Source organism: Schistocerca americana, chromosome 9, assembly GCF_021461395.2.
Source record: "Schistocerca americana isolate TAMUIC-IGC-003095 chromosome 9, iqSchAmer2.1, whole genome shotgun sequence".
NCBI lineage: Eukaryota > Metazoa > Arthropoda > Insecta > Orthoptera > Acrididae > Schistocerca > Schistocerca americana.
In genome coordinates this window covers 55,240,791-55,265,462 of record NC_060127.1, presented here as the reverse complement: position 1 = coordinate 55,265,462, position 24,672 = coordinate 55,240,791, and the positions used below count along the sequence as shown (strand labels likewise).

Here is a 24,672-nt window from a genome sequence, read left to right as displayed (position 1 = left end):
CCCCTAATAAAGACGCGTATGGAGTGTTGAAGCTTCTAGCAAATCAGATGTGCAGGTGCTTAAAGGTGCGGTTCTAAATGCTTAGTAGGACTTACATCACTGTCTTCCAGGGCGACGTTCAAAGCCGTGAACTATGATGAACTATTCCTCAGCAAAGGAATGTTGTAAGGTATAGTTTAGTATATAAGCCTTCATTTCATCATTTTCCGTTTCGATGACTTGTTTTCACAGTTCCTCAGGTAAGATCTCACATCTGAATTAATAGAACTCAACCACGCTGCTTACACTTGTTATGATTTACAAGTTCGTTTAGTTTTTGTTTATTGGCAAGGATTCTGTTTGAATTTACCAAGCGGGCTTCGCTGCTCTCGTAGCGATTTTGTAGTGCATTGTTAAGCTAACAATTAATAGCAATCCCGTGGGGGGAGGGGCTATGCAAGATGAGCTACTTAGATCCGCTCCACCCTCGTACTTAACGACGCTCCACCCTCGAATCTGGAGTAAAGATACAGCACAGAACTCTCACACGCCTCTAAAAGTGAGTGGATAGCCATCAGTTCTTTGGGATATAATACGTTTGTTGTCACCTGTAAAATTTACTTAATATGGCCTGTCACGTCTCGAAAATGACCAGCTGATTTGTATAAAAAATGGCAATTTTAGTTTTTGGGCACCCTCCCTCTCCTCCCGTTCGAACAAATGTCTGCGGACGTCCATGACCGCCACCACCAGCTCTAAGGTTTAGTACATACATTTGTTTGTGTCCTATCAAGTAACCATAATGCAGACAGAAATAAGAAGATAAAATCAGGATAGTGATTCTTCTGGAAAACCTGTAATTCTCAGGGTATTACATTTTACCAGGAAAAATCAAGGACTTTCAGGCATATCATAAAATCTCTGGTGACTGCGTTTTTAACATATCATTGAAATTGAATTTTATTGAATTTCACAATTCACAAATTTTATAATACTTAATAATTCAAAGTGTGTTAATTATGTGTGTTAAATTACCGGTGTTTACAAAAACTGCAGTTAAATTACTACTTATGCTTAGAATATAGCGCAACTGGGAGGAAAGAGAACTTATTATTGTGGTATGCTTCCTCCTCACCTCCTCTTACCATTAATTTCTATTAATTTAGCAGGAGCTCCTTGACATCACCTTCCTCCTCACACCTGGAATTCTCAGGGATTTTTTTTCCAAGTTTGAGCAGCCACATTGAAAATAAATCTGAAATAACCTAGAAATGTGTCTAAATGTGATAGTTGCTATTCACCATATAACGGAGGTGCTGAGTCACAGATAGAGTGTGGCTTCAATTGCATGAAACCACAGTCATGTGTGTGTGAGTTGCATTTGTGTGTGTCAGTGTGTGTGTTTGTGTGTGTGTGTGTGTGTGTGTGTGTGTGTGTGTGTCGTTTGTCTTTGACAAAGGCCTTACTGGCTGAAAACTTTGTGACTGTCGCTTTGTTGTGCCCATCTGCGACTCAGCATCTCCATTATATGGTGAGTAGCAACTTTCCTTTTCATAATATTGTTACATCCCATCCTGGATTTTCCATAAGCGAAATACGATTAATTTAACACATTTTGATAAAATCACCACAGTCACTTTTAATATTGCTAAAGTTGTGGGACCCATACCAAGTAGGACCACAAGGGGATGCTAAACATACATGAAGAAGATCTCTGTGGTTGATCAGTGGTTTGTTTCACCAAGAGGAGATCATCTACATCTACATCTATACTCTGCAAACCACTATGAGGTGCATGACAGAGGGTATGTCCCACTGTACCAGTTATTAGGAATTCTTCCTGTTCCATTCATAATGGAGGGTAGAAAGAATGATTGTTTGAATGCCTCTGTGTGTGCAGTAATTATTATAATCTTATCCTGACAATCCCTATGTGAATGATATGTTGGGGATTGTAGTATATTTCTAGAGTCATCATTTAAAGCCAATTCTTGAAACTTTGTTAACAGACTTTCTCTGGATAGTTTACACCTATCATAAAGAGTCTTCAAGTTCAGTTCCTTCAGTATCTCTGTACCACTCTCCCATGGATTAGACAAACCCGTGACCATTCGTGCTCCCCTCCTATATATACATTCAGTATCCCCTGTTAGTTGTATCAGGTATGGGTTCCACACACTCGAGCAATATTCTAGAACTGGTCACATAAGTGATTTGTAAGTAATCTCCTTTGTAGACTGATTGCACTTCCCCAATATCCTACCAGTAAACCAAAATCTACCACCTGCTTTACTCATGAATATGTGATCATTCCATTCCATTTCATATCCCCACAAAGTGTTACACCCAAGTATGTGTATGAGTTGGCTGATTCCAGTACTGACTCATATAGTCATAGGACACTATGTTTTTTCATTTTGTTGATGTGTAAAATTTTACATTCCTGACATTTACAACAAGCTGCCAATCTCTGCACTGCTTTGAAATCTTATTAAGATGTGACTGAAAGGTTATGCAACTTCTTCCAGATAGTATTTCATTATAGGTAATTGCATCTTTTGCAAAAAAAACTTGTTCAAAGATTCTATAACAAATCAATGTCAAGGATACTGAGTGGTAGTTTTGTGGATAACTTCTGCTACCCTTCTTGTAGATAGGTGTGACCTGTGCCTTTTTCCAAGAACTGGGCACAGTTTTTTGTTTTTGGGATCCACAATAAATTATATTTAGAAGAGGGGCTGCAGATTCAGTATAGAATCTAACAGGGACTCCATCGGGGCTTGGAGTTTTGTTCAAGTATAACAATTTCAGCTGTTTCTCAACACCATGGGAACTAATACTTGTTTCATTCATCTTGTCAGTGGTACGAGGATTAAAGTGGGACAATTCTCCTGGTTTTTCCTTTGTAAAGGAACATTTTAAAATGGAGCTAAACATTTCAGCATTTGCTTTGCTACCCTCAATTTCAGTTCCTGTCTCATTCACTAGACTCTCGACACTAACTTTGGTGCCACTAATAGCCTTTACATATGACCAGAATTTCTTTGGGCTCTGTGAAAGATCACTTGACAATAGTCTGCTATGGTTGTCATAGAAGGCATAATACATTGCTCTCTTGACCACCAAATGCATTTCATTGAGCATCTATCTATCTATAGTCCTATGCTTTGTTTTACACCTCTTACGCTGTAATCTCTGTTTCCTTAGAAGTTTCTTTATGGTGACTGTATACCATGGAAAGTCCCTCTCATTATGAACCGTTCTACTTTGTACGAGTCTATTCAGTGCAGGTCAACTGTTCTTTTAAACTTGAGTCAGAGATCCTCTGCATGTTACTGCCCTGTGCTGAAAGTTTCAAGTTCCTAATTAAGATATGGCACTGCTGATTTTTTATCTAGTTTACAGAACATATATATTAAAAAAAGATGCTGTGACTTACCAAACGGGAAACTGCTGGTAGATAGACACAATAAAAAACACACAAACACACACACAAATATCAAGCTTTTGCAACCCACGGTTGCTTCATCAGGATAGAGGCAAGGAGAGGGAAAGACAAAAGGTTGTGGGTTTTAAGGGAGAGGGTAAGGAGTCATTCCAATCCCGGGAGCGGAAAGACTTACCTTAGAGGGATAAAGGGGCAGGCATACACTCGCACACACACACATATCCATCTGCACATATACAGACACAAGCAGACATATGTAAAGGCAAAGAGTTTGAGCAGAGGTGTCAGTCGAGGCAGAAGTACAGAGGCAAAGCTTGATATTTGTGTGTGTGTTTTTTATTGTGTCTATCTATGAGCACTTTCCTGTTTGGTAAGTCACAGCATCTTTTTTTAATATATTTTTCCCGTGGAATGTTTCTTTCTATTATGTTTACAGAACATATATATATATTTTGGCTTGCTTTAGTTGTCCTTAGTACTTTGGTAATCATTGTTGCCACAACCATGTCATGGTTACTGATACAATTTTTGGTGTGGACACCCTCAAAGAGGTGAGGTCTGTTTGTTGCCATTAGATCCAATATATTGCCACCGTGGATGGGGTTCCTCATTATTTATTCTAGGTAGTTTTCAGAAACGGCATTTTGTAAAGTTTCACAGGATGTCTTATCACGCCCACCACTAACCAAACTGTAATTTTCCCAACTGATCGTTGGGTGATTAAAATCTCCACCAATGATTACAGTATGACTGGGGAACTTATGTAGAAGTGAACTGAGGTTTCCTGTAAAGTTTTCAGTTACATCAGCTGAGTCTGGTGGGCAGTAGAAGGATCCAATTACCATTTTATGCCCAAATGATCTCACATGCAGCATCAGTTTCTTTCTTGGTAGATTTGAGTGTCTTGTGTACTGCCAAAAATACACCACCTCCATTTCCCCTTTGATATACACTCCGATTTCCACAGAAAATTCCACTGCTATCAGTTTCAGGTTCCAACCAGCTTTCAATATCTAGTATTATGAGAGCTTCACTGCTTTTCGCGAGTGCTTCGAACTCTGGCACTTCGTTATGAATGCTTTAGCAGTTTACCATTAGGATTTTTATACTCTCTCCCTGTGGGAAGCATTTCTTTTGATCTTACACTGATACTTCAGGGTTTCCTACAGCTGGCGTTATCTGGGTTGGATGGAGAACTGTCTGATCTAAAAAATCCTTGTGTGCACCCCACACACAGTCAGCTACCTGAGTAGCAGCCTCAGATGTATAGTGCACACCTGACCATTTAGGGGGACCCTACGGTACTCAACCGTATGGCACAAGTCCAGGAAATCACAGCCTAGATTGTCGCAGAACTTTTGAAGTCTCTGGTTTGGTCCTTCCACTGAATTCAGAACCAGAAGTTCATGATCAGTTCTGGGGACAATGCTGCAAATTCGGAGCATCGTTGACATTCCATGCACAATGCTGGTCCCCTCAACCCTCTCTGCCAAATGCTGAAATGATGCAATAATGACTCAGAACCCAGACATCGGGCATCATTTGTTCCAATGTGCGCTACAATCTGCACCCTGTTCCCTCAGTGGCGCTGGAATAACATCCTCAACATGTTGAATGAGGCCCCCAGGCATACACACTGAGGGCATCAGATACCCTTTCCTGAAAAAATCTAGAAAAAACTGAGGAATCTGTATTTTAAGATACTTGACGATAGATGCTGCCTAGGCCATGTGAAAGTCTAGATTCGGAGTTGCAGGAACCAGTGTTAAGTGAGCAGTCTATGAACATGCTACAGCATTCTACATGTCACTTCCCATGTGACTGTGAAGATGAAATTTGACTAATTAAATTGCACACATAGGTGGCTAGAGAGTGATATTGGAACCTCCATAAAATCTTGATTATGTTGACAGGCTGATCTGCAGCATTGCCTGAGATCTGGGTGATAATTTGGTTGTCAGTTAGCCAAGCCAACAAATGTCAGATCCAAATAAAGGCTTTGGTAACAGGCTGATCTGTTGTGTAGCCATATGATTGCACTTGCACCATATTTAATGCATTTTGCCATCTGTAATGATTCTTTCATCATAGAGAACTATAGCTGAAACGCAAATTTAGAAAACCTGTATTAGCTAATCGAAAAGTCTCTGCTTAGTATTTTGGTGCATATTATGTATAAACTCATATCATGCACAAACTAGGGGAAAAACAAGGGGAGGTCTATTGTATATCTTTCTAACCAGCCATTCATTCCTCGCTTCATTGTGGATTGGAACAGGTACAATGTGAAGCACATTCTGCCTGGCACTTCACAGTGGTTGGCAGAATAGCCTATGAATATATGTAGCCATACAATTTTTCACCAGGACAACAAACTTCAAATAATTTCTTTCTCCTTCAGAGGAGAGCTATAAAAAGTAATCCATATTGGTTTGCTTCTGCCCCTTTTGTGATATATTTCTATGGTAGGTCTGTAGAACTTCATTTCTGGTAGCTTCAGATTTGTTTCAATTCCATGCCATAGAATTTTGAATTTCCAACCACTTTGTCAAAATACAGATACTGTATGTATAATGGCCACTCAATAAAGAATTATCATAATTATTTTGACAATATACCTTTACCCATCCTCATAATTTTGATGGTTCTTCTCAAAACAGTTTTCTTTGGATGTGATCCACTTGTTCCAGCTTCTCTGATAATCCGAAGAGACAAACTGGAAACCATCTTTTAATAGGATAGGTCCTTCAGAATCACCTCCACAGCCTTCATTACTGCTTCTGATGATGGAAAATGTTTTCCACGATGGTGTTTCTTCAGGCTAGGGAATAGGAAAAAGTCACATGGAGCTAAACTCAGGCTATAGGGATTGTCAGGGATGGACATTGATTTTTGCAAGATATTCAAGTAACAACATTTTCAAGATGCAGCTATGCATTATCTTGGTGTAGCATCCAGCCTGTTTCACAGATATGTGGTCTTTTGCACCTGATATGGACTTGCAAAGTTTTCAGAACATCCCTGTAGCATTGTCGAGTCACTGATGTGTGTGCAGATAGAACAAGCTGATAAATGATTCCATGAATATCAAAAAGAGATGACTGTCTAACTTTTCCAGAAGAAGCAACCACTTTTGCTTTTTTGTGGCTTGATGCCGAAGGAGATTTCGACACTGAGCTTTGATGTTTGCTGTTAGGATCAAAATAAGGTAGGCAAGCAGCGACAGTGATTAACTTTGAAAGAAACCCCAGATATTCCTCTACCATCAACTTCAACAGCATGCATATGAGTGTCTTTTTGTTTGGAAATCAGTTATCTTGAACCAACCATGCACACACGTGTCTCACATGTAAATTTTCTGTCTCCAACTTGTCAGTGGCACCTAATGAAATTTTCAGTATTTCAGATAGTGTTTGTAAGGCTATTCATCGATTTTCTCTCACTATGACAGCAGCGATGTTGAAGTTTTCTTCCATTAGAGCAGTAACTGGAGTTCTGAGTCCACCTTCTTTGAAACTGTCTCACCTCTTTAAACAATTTAAACAATCTTTGAGCTGTGCTATAGGGAAGAACAGACTGTCCACAGACCTGAATCATTGCATAGGCTTCAACTGAAGATTTGCTGAGATGAAAGCAGAATTTCAAACCTGCATGTTGTTCATCAAACATCACCTTCATTGTTGCAGTAGCCGATACTCAATGTCTCAGTATACTCACCTCTCACAGGGGCGAATCAGGTATAGCAACAGTGAAACTAGTGTGTTTGTTACACATCAAGCTAATAATAATAATCATAAGACTAAATTCTAGTGTGATAAATTATGATCATAAAAATTTATGATCATTCTTTATTAAATAGCCCTCTTCTATTTCCCCTCTGTGTCTTTGTGTTGAGATGAAATTTTTCATACTGCTGCATCAAAAGTAACCAGATCTCCAACATGCATCTCCAGTAATTTCTCTGTATTTTTCTGCTTTGTTTTCAAATTAAGCTCCAAGCAGTTAACCCATTTACCAATTCATAGCCATCAACCGATATTATTTGTTATGAAACAAAGGCTACAGTTTGAGCCATGCTGCTGTAAGGACAGACCATAGTTAGAACGAAGCAGATTATTACAATTAGCCTAATTGCTCTGGTGATATTGAATTCATCCTTCCAAAATATTCTTAGAGCAGGTTGACACAGAAGCACATATAAAAGTTCCTAATAAACAGTGCCAGCCTATAAAGCTTTCTTTTATATTACCAATTATCATAATTTGATAAAATCGTAGACATAGTCTTGGAAGGAAGCAATTTCACCTTCAGAAGATCTAATTGCTCCTGTGGCAATGTTTCCCAAAGCATGACTGTACAATTGGAAAATTCTGAGATATTCAATCTGGATGAGGTTCATATGATCCAGAATTGTTGCCGAAAACTATTAACACAGAGGTTTTTTTCCCTCTTACAGCCACTCATTATATGTCACTGTCAGTAACAGAAGTACCAGTAAATTGTCACAGAAAATCCAGTGAAATGGTTCATGCCATCTCTGTCTTAAAGGAAACAAAGAGAATCAATAGGAAATAGCCATGTATTGTGCTATCAGTCTTCATTAAAATGCGAACTTAGTGTTGTGTCCTGGAAGCCTTCTACTTAGAACTGTAACTTTATATTGTATATAATCTTGAACTTAAAACAGTGTTATTACTGTAAAACACTGAGTTTTATTCTCAGGAAATGCAAACACATCAATAAATCACATAATTCTCATAAATTCCATGGAGGGGCGTGATGAGCTCTGACGCCATGGCCAATCAAATCTCACATGTGTTTCATTTGTTTCAGATCTGATGAGTTGGGGGGCCAGCACATCAATTGGAACTCAGCACTGTCTTCCCCAGACCACTCCACCCCACTCCTGGCCTTGTGACAGGGTGCAGTATCTTGCTAAAATGCACTACCATCAGGAAACATGATCATTATGAAAGGTTGTACATGGTCTGCAACCAGTCTACAATATTTCTTGACCATCATGGCACCTGTCATGAGCTCCAATGGACCCACGGATGCCCACATGTTTGTTCACCAGAGTGTAATGGATCTGTCACCAGCTTGTCTCTGTCCTCCAGTACAGATGGCAAGGAGGTGTTCCCCTGGAAGATGATGGATTCTCACCCTCCCGTTGGCATGATGAAGAAGGCATCAGGATTCATCAGGCCATGCAATGCTCTGCCACTGCACCAACATACAGTGCCAATGGTCATGTGCCCATTTCAGTTATTGTTGCCGACGTTGTGGTATTAACATTGGCACATGCACGGCTTGTTGGCTGCAGAGACCTATCGCTAGGAGTGTTCAGTGTGCTGTGTGTTCACATACACTTGTACTCTGCCCAGCATTAAAGTATGTTGTTAGTTCCACCACAGTTTGTGACCTTTCCTGTTTTACCATTCTGCCCTGGTTACTAAATCCAACATCTGTAATGAGGGGTGGCTGCCCAACCCTATGACATCTGACTCACCACAGCACCCCTTGAACACTCAACAGCCTTGCAGTTTCTGAAAAGCTTGTGCTCTTGGTCAGACTCAGATAGATTGTGTGCCTTACCCGTTCTACACATAGGCAGGATGTGCACTAATACTACATGCACCATACTTGTGTCTGACTAGCAGTCGTTCCCCACCAGATGACACTGCAATCATTTGGATGTGCTTATATCAATAGTAGGTCAATCATAATGTGCTGACTGATCAGTGTACTTGTTCTACATCCTTGAAAATCATCTTGCTTAGGGTTAACAGAGGTAACACAGAGTTCCTGTGTAAATGTATTATGTATTTTGGTTTTCTGACATGCTCCATAGCCTTGAGCAGTGGTAGTCAACCTGGTCCCTGTCACCCACTAGTGGGAGTTCCTGCTTCCATGGTAGGCAGTAGGCAGTAGTGATTTGGGGGGGGGGGGGGGGGGGGGGGAGAAAAAGAAACCACACATTTCACATTTTTGTTGCATTTTCATAAAGTTTTGACATAAAGTATTTGCTAAGTAATTTTAATTAACTGCTTTAATATGCTGTAATTCTGCACTCTATATTTCATTAAGTAAAGTTAATTCCCTAATTTATAAATCATTATTACTGTGGAATTCTTGGGCGGCTAAAAAATTTCATTACTAACAGAGCTACAACAGTGGGGAGTAGGTAGAAAATAGTGACTACCACTGCCCTTGAAGATCTCCCCAGTATGAATGTGCAGAACAAACAGTGTGTCTGATCTAATCTAATGTAATTGATGCAGCTTTGATAGACTTCTCCCAGTCATCCACTCCTCCAAATCTTCTGCATCTCCAGCCTGTGGCCTGTAGTATTTCCCAATTTCACCTATGTTGGATGCACTTGGGTCTTGAGCCACCATAAGAATTTGTTAAGAACAATAAAGTTACACATCTGGCTGAATATATAATGTTCACTTACTCCTCGTTACAGCATGCTTTAAATCATGAAGCTGTGAAGGGCAAATCACAGCATTTTCTGTGTGTGGCATTTGTATGTATTTCTGAATAATTTTCATGAAACTTCACAATACTTTCAAATGGTTGTTGTGATGTATTATGGCAGGACTTGTTGACCTAAGATAGTACACTGATAAGCACTGTGCCAGCTTCAGCCCTAAGGTGAAATAAGGATAGATTGAGGAACAAGAAGTGGATAGAGGAAGAGAAATTAGAGGTCAAATGATCAGTGTGACTAAAACGTGAAAAGAAGATGGGAGAAAACATAGAGCAAGAAGGGTGGGGGTAGTGGAGAGGATGAGGTAGCTATATGAGAACTGAGGGAATAATTAAGTAAATAAATAAAATATTTCATAATAACATTAAAAAAGTTTTGGAGGTATTTCATGTTATTCCATGTTAAGGCCAGGGGAGCAGAAGGATATGAGGATATGAGGGAGAACTGATTCCTGTCTCCATAGTTATAGAAACATCTCACCTGATACATGCTTCTCTGGCAGCTCTGGCACATCTTTATGTTGTATATATATGGGTTATATGTACGACTATTAACTGACCCTCCCCCCTTCCCCCGACTTGATGTACTGTGTGATACATAGCACCCAACAATGGAGCAACACTCTCCAAAATAATTGTGCTATTAAAATGTCATTTACAACTGGAGCAGATTTCTCTGTCTCATCAATATGATCCTCAGTTGTGGTTGTTCTTCAAATCAACTTTATATCTCACTGGGAAGACTGAGTGACCTGCCATTTCATTCTAATCTGTCACAACATTTCACTCCTTCCTCCCTCAGGAAGGAACTAATATGTGAGACATTGGGGCAGTTGTGGAAAAGTCGAAGTTTTGTTCCACAAATCATCTTCCCCTGAGATGCTCATCTGGTTTCTCTTTGTATCTTCTAGGGTAACTTCATTAATTTTCTGTGTGCACCACAAGTGATCGCTGTGTCGGTTTGGCAGGCGTGCGAGGTTCCAGCGAGCCAGAGCGAGCACAGCCACTACACGTGCAGTGACTCTGGGGAGCTGAGCTGCCAGCCGGGCTGGACGGGCGACGTGTGCGACGTGCCCATCTGCCGCAAGGGCTGTGACCCTCTGCAGGGCTACTGCAAGCGGCCGGGGGAATGTCGCTGCAAGATGGGTGAGTCAGTCTAGTGGAGAGCCAGTCTGGTTGGTGTCTGGCTGCAGCAGTGGAGGGCAGCCAGGCAAGCAGTAACTTAATTGGAGTTAGCATATCTGCACTTTGCTAAAGAAAAAATTGTGGTAAACTCCTGCAAAAATACACAGTTCTACATATTTCAGTCCCACTAACAAAGGCAAAAAGTTAGCTTTATGATTATAAAGATATAAAATGAAAAGCAGTGCATCTATGGGAGGTACTGTGTGCTGAGGAAGCTGGAATGTAGGAATCAGCATAATGTCTCTCATAAATATCTAGAAAATTACTGGATGTGCCTTATATTTCACCAACTACATAACTGATTGACCATTCATGCAGAGTAACACAGGTGTTTACATATGGTGTTAAAAGCATTTAAAATATAAAACGGAATGAAAAGTCCAGTAGTCCACAATAACTGTATTTGTTGGAGTCGATTGGTGACTCCCACTTTGTGGGGTGTAAGTAATCCACACCCAGTTTCCTAACTAGATGCATAATATTCTCTGCTTAAATCTATTCATTCAGTACTTTCAAAATATCTTAGAAAACTTCAAGGTATTAATTTATAAAAATATCTGTACAGTTATACACCAGAAGGCACAATTTAGAAGTTATGAAAACAGTTAAAAATAGTATGAATCTCTAATTGACTACAACAAATTCAGTTATTTCAGACTATTAGACTTTTTATTCAGTTTTGTGTTTTAAATGTTTTAACAACTGTATGTAAACACCTATGTCATACTGTAATAATGGTCAATCAATTATGTATAGTTACTTTAGCTGTGGCTGCCCTTGTTCTATAAATCATTTTTTCACAAAGTACCCTCAAGGAAATAAAAATTAAAAATTAATAATAAAAACATTATTATTTACCATATTTATTAATAGCTGAGGAATAATTTATGTGTATGATGAAGTTACAAGTGTGTGATACTCTATGTATCTACCCCTCAAGCTCTCTCTCTGTCTGTGTGTGTGTGTGTGTGTGTGTGCGTGTGTGTGTGTGTGTGTGTGTGTGTTTAGAAATTGAGAAATATCAATGAAATTTATCAGAACACAGAAAATGTATCGGAAACAGTATGGAAGAGATTATTACTAGTTTTTGGTAATACTAACAGAATTCATGACAAAAGACTACCCAAAAGAATTTTCAAACTGCAAAAGCCAGGCTTATATATTTTTCTGTATCCAATGAGGCTTGTTGTACATGGCTAGATACTTAGAATTTACATGTTCAATGACTGTGATTGTGACCTCTCATTATGAAATGGAGTTGGTCTGACCGACAATTGTAGTACACTTCCTCTGGAAAAATTGTAGCAATATGCTGATCATTTACATGACTTTTTTATGTACATAAAACGATTATTACTTAACTATGTTCAGCCACTTTTTATTTCCCTCTCTTCAACACACATGTGCAAAAAAGATTTTTGTGGTTGAATACCTTACTCTGTTCTATGTGAGAGAAGTAAAGTTGCTACTCAACATATAGCAGAGATGCAGAGTCATGATAGCCACAACAAAAAGATTCAAGATTCACACAATTATAGCTTTTGTCTATTAAGGTCTTTGTCAGCAGTAGACACACATACACACACACACTCTCACACAAACACAACTTGCACACACACCTGCAGTTTCAGAGAACTGAAACTACAGTTGGTTTCAGTTCGCTGAGACTGCAAACGTGTTTGCAAGTTGTGTTTGCATGAGTGTGTGTGTCTGTGCGTGTGTGTATGTGTGTCTGCTGCTGACAAAGGCCTTAATGGCCCAAAGCTAAAATTGTGTGAATCTTTTTGTTCTGCCTATCGCGACTCAGCATCTCCGCTATATGGTGAGTAGCAACTTTCCTTCTCTGGTATTGTTACATTCCATCCTGGATTTCCCATTGTTTGATTTTCACTCTGTTCTATGCCACACTAAGGCTGAGGTATGGATGGTGTAAATCATGTCTCCTTCAAGTATTATATTTGTGGATGCTACTTCTGTTTCCAAACTATGATTGATTGTTGACAAGAAACTTCATAAGGGTATGGTATATACTACACCAAGAAAGCCAAGTGGAGATGGGTTCACCATCAGTGACACTTTTGACTGGAAAAGACATTCAGATCACCTTTGGTGTCACTATGGGCTACCTTTCTCTTGTTTCTTCACTAGGGGCTTCTGGGGATCATGATCCAATTAAAATACTTCACCTTTGGTGTTCCTTTTGTGCTAGTATTTCTGCATTTTTTTTACTGTATTTCTTCTCCCTTGAAGACCTACTTTTAAAAAATTTCCTGAAATATTTCTCTTTAATTAATTCTTCTTCTCTTATGTTGTTTCTTCATAAACCTTTCATGACCTCCTTAATCCAGGTGACTGTTGCATTTTCCCAAGAATATTTGAAAATTCTTTTGGGTAGTATGTTGTCATCAATTCTGTAAATATGTCCAAAGATAGCAATCTTCTTCTCCATTGTTTCCGATACATTTTCTGTGTTCTCATGAATTTCATTGTTATTTCTTAATTTTCAGAATTCTGAAGTTTTCAAAGGGCCTCATATTTCCTTATTCTTCTGTCTGTTTTCTCAAATTTTCAAGTTTATAGTCAAGTACTTAACATTCTGGTATTATTACTGTATTGTGGTGCTTTATTGTAAGGTTTGAGATAAGCACACATCCCCCCTCCATCCCACCGGTACACACACACACACACACACACACACACACACACACAGGAGAGAGAGAGAGAGAGAGAGAGAGAGAGAGAGAGAGAGAGAGAGAGCACTAACAATTCAAATTTGATTGTGACTTTATCATATACAGAAATTATTCCCACATTTTTTAAGAAATGAGGTAATTAATAATGTGATAAAGTGTTTTTGTTATATCTTTCTTAATTTTTTATTTGCTTATGAGTATTGGTAAACAAGCCACATCCATTAACTATCTAGATATTTATATTGACATCAGCACCAATGTAAAATCTGCAGCGAAGACACATACATTGATTTCTGCATTCTAGCTTCCTCAGTGCACCATACCTTCCACAGACATGGTGCTTTTAATTTTGTGTTCATCTGTTGACAATCAGTTCTAGTTTCCCACCCCAGATTTTGGAGAACTACACCCAGTCAAGTCAATAGAGGTTTATAAACAAATGTTCTCAGCCCACTTTTTTTTATGGTACTGTAATAAAAAGGTAAGAAAATCAAGCTAATACACTAGTATATCCACCAACTGTGCCCCTGACAACTGCTGGAGGAAGATGTGTGTCACCATTTGTTGCTACATTGTCTACCAAAATAGGCAATATACTGAAGAAAAAGAGATTTTGAGTGACCTACTGTATAATAGAGATGACAGGTAGAAATTTATTTAACCAACCCAGTGAACAAAAGTGGAATGGAACCTACAAGATGATTTGCAAAGTTTGTAGTTCATATCAGGCAAGAAAAACTGGTAGATCAATGTGCACCAGGCTTGAAGAACACATCAGAAGCTTAAATCTGCAGGAAACTTGGCAGCTTTTTGCACCACTGTGTGGAAACCAGACCTAGTCATGTAGTAGGTGCAGAAACAATACACTCTGCATGCAAGGGCCAGAAACTGACTGCTTGAAATACTGGAGATCAAGAGGCACTGCAAGAGCCATCCTGAATAAAATATTGAACAAAGGGACAGACTGCAGTTAGTTCACACTTCTTGATACTGCTAAACTGAACTGCTGCATAATCGATCTTTGTTCAATCCCCACTATGAAGGAAGTAAAATCCATCTTTGTCAAGTTGTGTCCTACTATAGTTAAGTTGTGCCCTACTACCAAGGGATTCCCCAATACGTCATTTTAGTGTTATCTGATTCTCAATGTATTCATTATTGGCTTTGTACCTTTGTCCCAATTCAACCTGGGGTCGCCCTTGTTACTATTGATTTGGCGATGTTAGTGTCAGAGGGTGGCTGGATGTCCTTCCTGTCACCACCCCAGCTGTCTGTGTCGAGTGTAAGCCATGAAATAGTGCAAACATTTTGCAAATGTCTGTAAGCTGAGGTGGGACATGAGGACCAGCCCAGTATTCACATAATGGGATGTGGAAAACTGCTTAAAACCCAAATCCAGGCTGACCAGCGCACCAACTCTCATCGTTAATCCGCCAGGCAGATTTGATCTGGGGCCGGTGTGCCCAACCAAGTCCACGAAGCAGCTAACCTGACGGGTGATTCTCAATGTATAAAGTTGTGTATTTAATATTAGCAGTTAATTTCTTTCATAGTTGTAAATTATTTCTCATTTTTCACTTTTGTAGTCCTGTCTTCTTCAGTTGCATGTAACATTACTGTATATTGGTAATTTTTACTTTTTGGACCATCTGACTACAACTGAATGAAGCATAATTTTTGTGCCATCCACATTTCACCTTTATTCTCTGCAAGGCATCTTCAATGACAGGTTGCATGGACGATTTTCTACATATTATGCTTCTGTTCCATTTTTGGTGCCGTTACTCTTATAAATGCCACTTGCGGTTTTTTTCCCACATTTCACAGCAAACCAAAACATTGCATCAAAACAAGTGTTCAGTTCCTAGTGCTCTGAAATGCGAGAGAAAAACTGCAAGTAGCATTTATAAGAAGAGAAACAGCACCAAAAATGGAACAGAGGCGTAATATGTAGAAAATCGTCCACACAACCTGCCACTGAAGATGCCTGGCAGAGAATAAAGGCAAAACGCATATGGCATGAAAATTGTGTTTCATTGAGTTACAGTCAAACAGTCCAAAATGTAAAAATTATCAATATACCATAATATTTCTCATTTTTGTTAGTACCATTATGCACAACAGTATCTTTGTGAGGAATGCTAGACAATGTGCTTTACAACCTGAAACCTAGGTCACAAAAATAAATATTTAGTGTAACAAATGGAAAATAAGAGTGTATTTTACATACAATAATTGATACTAGCAGGGTTGCAACACAGGCTTGATGTATCTGTGAAAGAAATGTGTGTGTTTTTTTCTTCTTGGGTCACCGTACCTGTTTCTTTGGTCACACAATGAAGTAGAATATTTTCCAGGTTTCTATGGTGAGCTGTGCAACAAATGCATAACAATGTTTGGCTGCCAGCATGGCTACTGCAACAACAGCTTTGAATGCCTATGTGAGGAAGGCTGGGATGGGCTCTTCTGCTCTGAACGTGAGTACACAAATAGACTTTTCTGTTTCCCTAATGGAGTTCATGAGAAATGTCTCAGATGTTTGTTTGTGTTATGTTTATAGTTATTTGTAATGTACTTATTTTGGTAAGAAGGTAGACCCAGTGGCCAGTGTTTGACACTTGCACTTTCCTTTTTATTCTTCAGTGTACATCTACTACAAAAATTGTTAAATTTGAGTCCAGATTTACATGATCCTTTCAGTTCACTTTTGTAAAAATGTGAAAGGGTGTTTCTGACAATTAGGCCTTCATCTGGAGTTATACAATAACTGGCTGAATATAAATCACACATTTAATTTTGAGGGGGGGGTTGTAGTAACCAAAACCAACTGCTGGAACGCCTTGGGCTGCGGATCGGAGCCGCCAGGTGGGGAAGCCGCCGGCGGTGAAGCACGCACTACCGGGTAAACACAAGAACGTGTCGGACGACAGTCCAACGACAACCGACAACAACTGACCACGACTGACTATGACCGACACAACAAGAAAGAGATAAACAATGGAGGCTTGTAGAAACCACAACACCAAACACCAACAGCAAATCCACTGGGAACCAGAGCCAGGCAAATGTCAACAACGAGCAATGACCAGAATGCAGTACCGTCGAGATAGAAACGCAGTCCAGAGCGAGTACCAGACTGACTGGACTAGGGCAGAGCGGGTCCCTATATACGAAACTGGAGGGAGTGGCTATTGGCCGCTGTCTGCATGTGGCGTAGCGGTGGCGCCCTCGCTGCGTGAGAGCCGCTGCGCGGAATAGCCGCCGCGGATGCGGAGCCCTCTATGGGCTGACCACATCCATTTGTTCTGGCGCGGTTTCGACTTCCGCGGCTTGAGGTACTAGAGGGGATGGGGGGAAGAAGAGACAGAGTCAGTGGAGAAAATTTTGTCACATCACCCATTTTTGTTTTATCACAGTCACTGTTTTCACCATCCTCTTCCTTGTCCTCACTACCTTCCAGGGCAGCACTTCTTGAACCCTTCAGTGTTAGAGTGTGGTATTATTGTATGCCATTAAGAGAAAATCCACCAACACACACTGCTAATTGATGGATTTTTAATTGTAATAGATGAACTGACCAAACAGACTCCTTTTAAAAGCTAGTCTGGATAGTGTTTTCAGGGACTGTCTTTAAATGGCTGGTATGTGATTATATAAAATGTCTGCAGATTTTAATTCATACCTCTAGGTGTAAGACCCAGGTAGCTTCAGGTGTGAGACAACCTTTGAAGGCATTTAGCACTAGCATAGCTCTCTTACTGAGTGGCTCATGAGATCAGTTATTCCAAACATTAGCTGGCCTGTCCATCATTAATTCTGTTCTCACCCTGACCTTTTCTTGACAATGAGTCACTGACATCATAGGGAAGTTTTCCTTGGGCTTCTCAATAACATGGGGTGAGTGGGACAACTTTCCTACATCATGTCACTTTTCACTCCTGCTCATTATGTCTCAACAACGGGCATTTTGTTGGCGTTACATCTGACGTAAAGGGTAAGAGTGCCTCTAAAATGCTGGGATTATGTGCTTCTGAGAGTTGACAAGCATTTGAATAAAATCTTATGGTAGTCTCTGTGCTAGTATAGTACTTTGTCATATAGAGAGGTCTCTTCTGTGCATAAACCTACAACAGCTGACACTCCCATAGAATTCAATCTGTGATATGTTTTAGGTCCTTATAATTTCAAAGGTTTTAACAGGACTCTTTGTTGAGAGATAGGTATTCCAACTGTACTTTTATTTTGCATAAAGGAAAGAACCTTAAATTCAAATATAGAATATTCCCTAGCTGACAACACTCTGTGTGAGTTCCTTGATTCAGCAGAATGCAGCTTATTCTACAATGTTTTCTGATGCCACACATTGGATTTCTCCAAACTGTTCTTTTGACAGCTTCATTGTTACACGTATTTTTCACATAATGAATAAAGGTGAATATGAAATTTGCTTCATAACCACGCAGCATTCCAAAATTTGTTGCTGATTTTCTTGTGACTTCCTTTCTCTAGTGGAGACTAAATTTTAATTATGATCTATAGAAAAAACTGCGCGTATCCTGTCACATAAATTAATGGAACAGTTAGCATAATAATAGCCACTACCATAATGAAACATCATCGATTAAGTTGGTTACATTGTTACTCCATATACAGTGATTAAGCTAATTTCCCAAACCTAGTGATACTGTTGCTCCATTTCAAATAAAGGATGAAGCACTACAGCTGAAGTTGCTATGACCCAAAAATGAATTGTAATTTGTAGTCACACCGATAAGTTGAACTTGAAGTACTGCTTATATTCCACTTCTACATCCATACTCTACCAATAACCATTAAGGGCATGGCAGAGGGCAAGTCCCATTGTACCAATTATTAGGGTTTCTTCCATTCCGTTTACATATGGAGCACAGGAAGAATGATTGTTTGAATGCCTCTGTTTGTGCTGTAATTATTCTAAACTTATTGTCATAACCTGTTGTTGTTGTGGTCTTCAGTCCTGAGACTGGTTTGATGCAGCTCTCCATGCTACTCTATCCTGTGCAAGCTTCTTCATCTCCCAGTACCTACTGCAACCTACATCCTTCTGAATCTGCTTAGTGTATTCATCTCTTGGTCTCCCTCTACGATTTTTGCCCTCCACGCTGCCCTCCAATGCTAAATTTGTGATCCCTTGATGCCTCAAAATGTCCTACCAACCGATCCCTTCTTCTAGTCAAGTTGTGCCACAAACTTCTCTTCTTCCCAATCCTATGCAATACCTCCTCATTAGTTACGTGATCTACCCACCTTATCTTCAGCATTCTTCTGTAGCACCACATTTCGAAAGCTTCTATTCTCTTCTTGTCCAAACTGGTTATCGTCCATGTTTCACTTCCATACATGGCTACACTCCATACAAATACTTTCAGAAACGCCTTCCTGACACTTAAATCTATACTCGATGTTAACAAATTTCTCTTCTTCAGAAACGATTTCCTTGCCATTGCCAGTCTACATTTTATATCCTCTCTACTTCGACCATCATCAGTTACTTTACTCCCCAAATAGCAAAACTCCTTTACTACTTTAAGTGTCTCATTTCCTAATCTAATCCCCTCAGCATCACCCGATTTAATTTGACTACATTCCATTATCGTCGTTTTGCTTTTGTTGATGTTCATCTTATATCCTCCTGTCAAGACACTGTCCATTCTGTTCAACTGCTCTTCCAAGTCCTTTGCTGTCTCTGACAGAATTACAATGTCATCGGCGAACCTCAAAATTTTTACTTCTTCTCCATGAATTTTAATACCTACTCCGAATTTTTCTTTTGTTTCCTTTACTGCTTGCTCAATATACAGATTGAATAACATCGGGGAGAGACTACAACCTTGTCTCACTCCTTTCCCAACCACTGCTTCCCTTTCATGCCCCTCGACTCTTATAACTGCCATCTGGTTTCTGTACAAATTGTAAATAGCCTTTCGCTCCCTGTATTTTACCCCTGTCAACTTCAGAATTTGAAAGAGAGTATTCCAGTTAACGTTGTCAAATGCTTTCTCTAAGTCTACAAATGCTAGAAACGTAGGTTTGCCTTTTCTTAATCTTTCTTCTAAGATAAGTCGTAAGGTTAGTATTGCCTCACGTGTTCCAACATTTCTACGGAATCCAAACTGATCTTCCCCGAGGTCGGCTTCTACCAGTTTTTCCATTCGTCTGTAAAGAATTCGCGTTAGTATTTTGCAGCTGTTTCTCCAAAGGGTGTAAATCACAAGTGACATTCTTGTAGTCTGCACTCAGTTTAAAAATACCAATTACAGTACCTGTTAATCATCTCCCATTGAGCCCTTTACAAGTACTGACATTCCCCTCACATGACTGCTTCTAATAGCAATACCACTTTAATTTTCTTATGCCTTTTCTTTCTAGTAATAGCTTATACCTTATGATCTATACCACCAAAATACTTCTAATGGTAGAAAATTCAAGATGAAATATCAATATGAATGTTAGGGTAAATTGCTTCTCACCACACAGAGGAGTCATTGAACATGTAATCACAGACTGCTAGTAGTCTACAATTAAATGTGACCCTTTGCTGTTGAGTGCTTCCTTTATGGTGAGATTTGCAATCCATCCCTATATTTATATCAAAATACTTCAGAAATTGTTGAATTGTAAAATTACTTTCATCAGTGGCCTCAAAAGGTGTGAAGCTGCTGGAGATGCCTACACTGAAGTTACTACACGTGTAGGGCTCTCTGGATCTTTTTTGTAAGGTTTCACAGTAATCTAGTGTATTCATCTAAACATGTTTTATCATCGTGCCTTCTGTTCTGTACACTTGCACCAAATTACTTGCACATTACTTTTTTATGTTATTTTTAAGAAAAGAAGAGTGTTTGTACATTATTACATTGCATCTTGACATGAGCCTAACCTGATAGAGATTGGCGTTTTTGATGTGATGTGTCATTTTACCACATGTTTCTCCGTATCTGAGCATATGCACATACTTTTGACACAAGTTGCCAAATAGATATAACTCTATTAACTGAACTTTGTAGGCATACATCATTATTAATGATTCATCAGTTACCAACAACAGGAGAATAATGACAGTTTCCTCCTTGTAGCCTGTGTTGGGATTCTCTCCTTCAGTTCATGACTCTGTCTTAAAAAAAGTGCATAGTGACTAGTGTATGCCTCTCCTGAAGTCCTGCAATTCTTATAAAAAATATCTTACAATTTGTCTTTGGGATCTCATCAATTTTTATCTCATGTCACAGGTATACAGAGCATCATATGCATCTCTCATGTGGGATGTAGTTCATCTTTAATGGACCGCAAATAGGCTCACATAATATGGACCCATAATGCCTCTTTCAACAACTGTTCTCACCACCATCACCACACTGGCCTATGTTCTGCTCACAACCATTCCCTACTGCATGGAATATGCCATGGTTAATGAAAATTTATGACACACCAGAAAGCAGACCTGACCTATTTACCACAGGCAATGGCCTTAACTGTTACAGTTGTTACTGGTTTGATCACACCTGTAAACCTGATTTAAACTTCCATTGCCAGTGATGTTTTCCTCCTACGATCTCTGAACACTAAAATGGAAGTTCTCTCCCTGGGTATGTGGAACAGAATAGCAACACTGCACGAATGGACTGTCGCTACATGTGTGTAACACAGCTGAATTGAATTCACTGAAATGAAATGATTTGAGTCAGTGGAGATGTAGTAAATGAAGATGCAATGAAATGAAATCTTATCAGTGAAAACTGTTGAGAAATTCTGAACCTGTAGCGGACTTTACAAGGAGGGATCCATAAGTAATGCGACCAAATTTTTCCTGACAACAATACACCACAACACGTTCTAACCTGTTGGGTTAAGTAGGGGAGGTTGTTAACTTCAAAATGCACTCAATATCCATCACCTCCTACTGGAGGGTCGGGATGTGGATTCTTGTGAACCCCATTGTGAAGTTACATAACATGGCACAATGGATCATTCTGTGAAGCAATGTTACATGATCAAGTTTTACTATAAACTTAAGAAGTCTGCCAGTGAAACATTTCCATTAATTCAACAGGCTGTTGGGAGTGATTTCTTGACAAATTGACAAGTTCTTTGATGGCACAAGTGATTCACTGAGGATGAAGAGGACTTCACTAATGAACCTTGCAGTGAAGATCCATCAATCTTCTGAATCCACAGAAATGTGACATATGTGTATGACTTTGAATTCTGACTGACTGTAAAGCCTTTAATGGATAGCAGAAACTCTAAACAAGGCCAAATATCAGTTTATCTCATTCTAGCTGAAGACTTGAACGTGAAAAATATATGAACCAAATTGGACCCAAAAGCCTTGACCAAACGATATGTGAGTGTTTTGGTGCTAAGAACTCTTGGAAGTGTGTTAAAAAGATACTAATTTTTTAAACTTAGCTTTCACTGGTGATGAACCATGGATTTATGAATATGACTTGGGGACAAAAACTTCTGAGGAGTGGCACATTCCAGCATTGCTGCATCCCATGCATGAGCAAGTCCAGTATGAAAACCATGCTCATTGGCTTCTTTGACTCCGGAAGCATTATTCACCTGAATTCATATCTACCAGGACTGCTATGAATGTAGTTCTCTACTGAAAATGCTTAAAAGACTGAAAAGGAGGGTTGTCTGCAGCTGAAGTGACATCAAGGATGAGTGGAAATTGGATAATGACAGTACATCAACCCATAGCATCTTTGTTGTCAGTTAATTTCTGGCCAGAACCCACACCCTTCTGCTTCCCCATCTTGTCTACAGCCCTGACTGGCTCCCCCTTATTTTTGTTTCCTTGCTAATAAGTGGGCCTTAAAGAGAACAGAGGTACACTATTGAAAACGTACAGACTCACGTTACACAGGCTCTAAAGGAGATCCAAGAGGAGGCCTTCCAGAATGCCCTCTAGGGCCAGGAAAACCACTTCCAGAACTTTATCAATACGGGAGAGAGCTATTTCGAAATATTTCGACTAATTGTATGTGAGTGTTCAATAAATGTTTTTTTATATAAATTTGTTCTCAGTACTTATGGAACCCACCTTGTATGTCTTGACAAATGAAAATTTTGTGGCAGACTGGGGTATTAATCACTGATAAGTATAGGATCCAGGGTTGGCCCTGGTCAGCATAATTTCCATTACTCTTAACTTATTCATTGCACTGGAGTTTAACATTTGCTGGGTCTAGTTCACTTAAATCATATCATAATGTTGCAGTTTATTCAATTCATCACCACATATTTCGTGTGAGTGAATGTAATATAAATATAATAGAGGGAAACATTCCACGTGGGAAAAATATACACTCCTGGAAATGGAAAAAAGAACACATTGACACCGGTGTGTCAGACCCACCATACTTGCTCCGGACACCGCGAGAGGGCTGTACAAGCAATGATCACACGCACGGCACAGCGGACACACCAGGAACCGCGGTGTTGGCCGTCGAATGGCGCTAGCTGCGCAGCATTTGTGCACCGCCGCCGTCAGTGTCAGCCAGTTTGCCGTGGCATACGGAGCTCCATCGCAGTCTTTAACACTGGTAGCATGCCGCGACAGCGTGGACGTGAACCGTATGTGCAGTTGACGGACTTTGAGCGAGGGCGTATAGTGGGCATGCGGGAGGCCGGGTGGACTTACCGCCGAATTGCTCAACATGTGGGGCGTGAGGTCTCCACAGTACATCGATGTTGTCGCCAGTGGTCGGCGGAAGGTGCACGTGCCCGTCGACCTGGGACCGGACCGCAGCGACGCACGGATGCACGCCAAGACCGTAGGATCCTACGCAGTGCCGTAGGGGACCGCACCGCCACTTCCCAGCAAATTAGGGACACTGTTGCTCCTGGGGTATCGGCGAGGACCATTCGCAACCGTCTCCATGAAGCTGGGCTACGGTCCCGCACACCGTTAGGCCGTCTTCCGCTCACGCCCCAACATGGTGCAGCCCGCCTCCAGTGGTGTCGCGACAGGCGTGAATGGAGGGACGAATGGAGACGTGTCGTCTTCAGCGATGAGAGTCGCTTCTGCCTTGGTGCCAATGATGGTCGTATGCGTGTTTGGCGCCGTGCAGGTGAGCGCCACAATCACGACTGCATACGACTGAGGCACACAGGGCCAACACCCGGCATCATGGTGTGGGGAGCGATCTCCTACACTGGCCGTACACCACTGGTGATCGTCGAGGGGACACTGAATAGTGCACGGTACATCCAAACCGTCATCGAACCCATCGTTCTACCATTCCTAGACCGGCAAGGGAACTTGCTGTTCCAACAGGACAATGCACGTCCGCATGTATCCCGTGCCACCCAACGTGCTCTAGAAGGTGTAAGTCAACTACCCTGGCCAGCACGATCTCCGGATCTGTCCCCCATTGAGCATGTTTGGGACTGGATGAAGCGTCGTCTCACGGGGTCTGCACGTCCAGCACGAACGCTGGTCCAACTGAGGCGCCAGGTGGAAATGGCATGGCAAGCCGTTCCACAGGACTACATCCAGCATCTCTACGATCGTCTCCATGGGAGAATAGCAGCCTGCATTGCTGCGAAAGGTGGATATACACTGTACTAGTGCCGACATTGTGCATGCTGTGTTGCCTGTGTCTATGTGCCTGTGGTTCTGTCAGTGTGATCATGTGATGTATCTGACCCCAGGAATGTGTCAATAAAGTTTCCCCTTCCTGGGACAATGAATTCACGGTGTTCTTATTTCAATTTCCAGGAGTGTATATAAAAAAAAAGATGCTGTAACTTACCAAACAAAAGTGTTGGTGTGTTGATAGAGACAATAAAAACTACACAAACACACACACACAAATTTCAAGCTTT

General features: G+C 40.4%; 1 protein-coding gene across 1 annotated transcript in view; it reads left to right on the top strand.

Moving 5' to 3' along the window:
• Window positions 1-24,672, top strand: part of LOC124550623 (delta-like protein 1) — an 81,616-nt gene that overhangs the window by 43,995 nt on the left and 12,949 nt on the right. Inside the window, exons 2-3 of the mRNA XM_047125346.1 lie at window positions 10,888-11,065; window positions 16,155-16,274. Of these exons, the coding sequence (XP_046981302.1) occupies window positions 10,888-11,065; window positions 16,155-16,274 (298 nt within the window). The remainder of the gene's footprint in view (window positions 1-10,887; window positions 11,066-16,154; window positions 16,275-24,672) is intronic.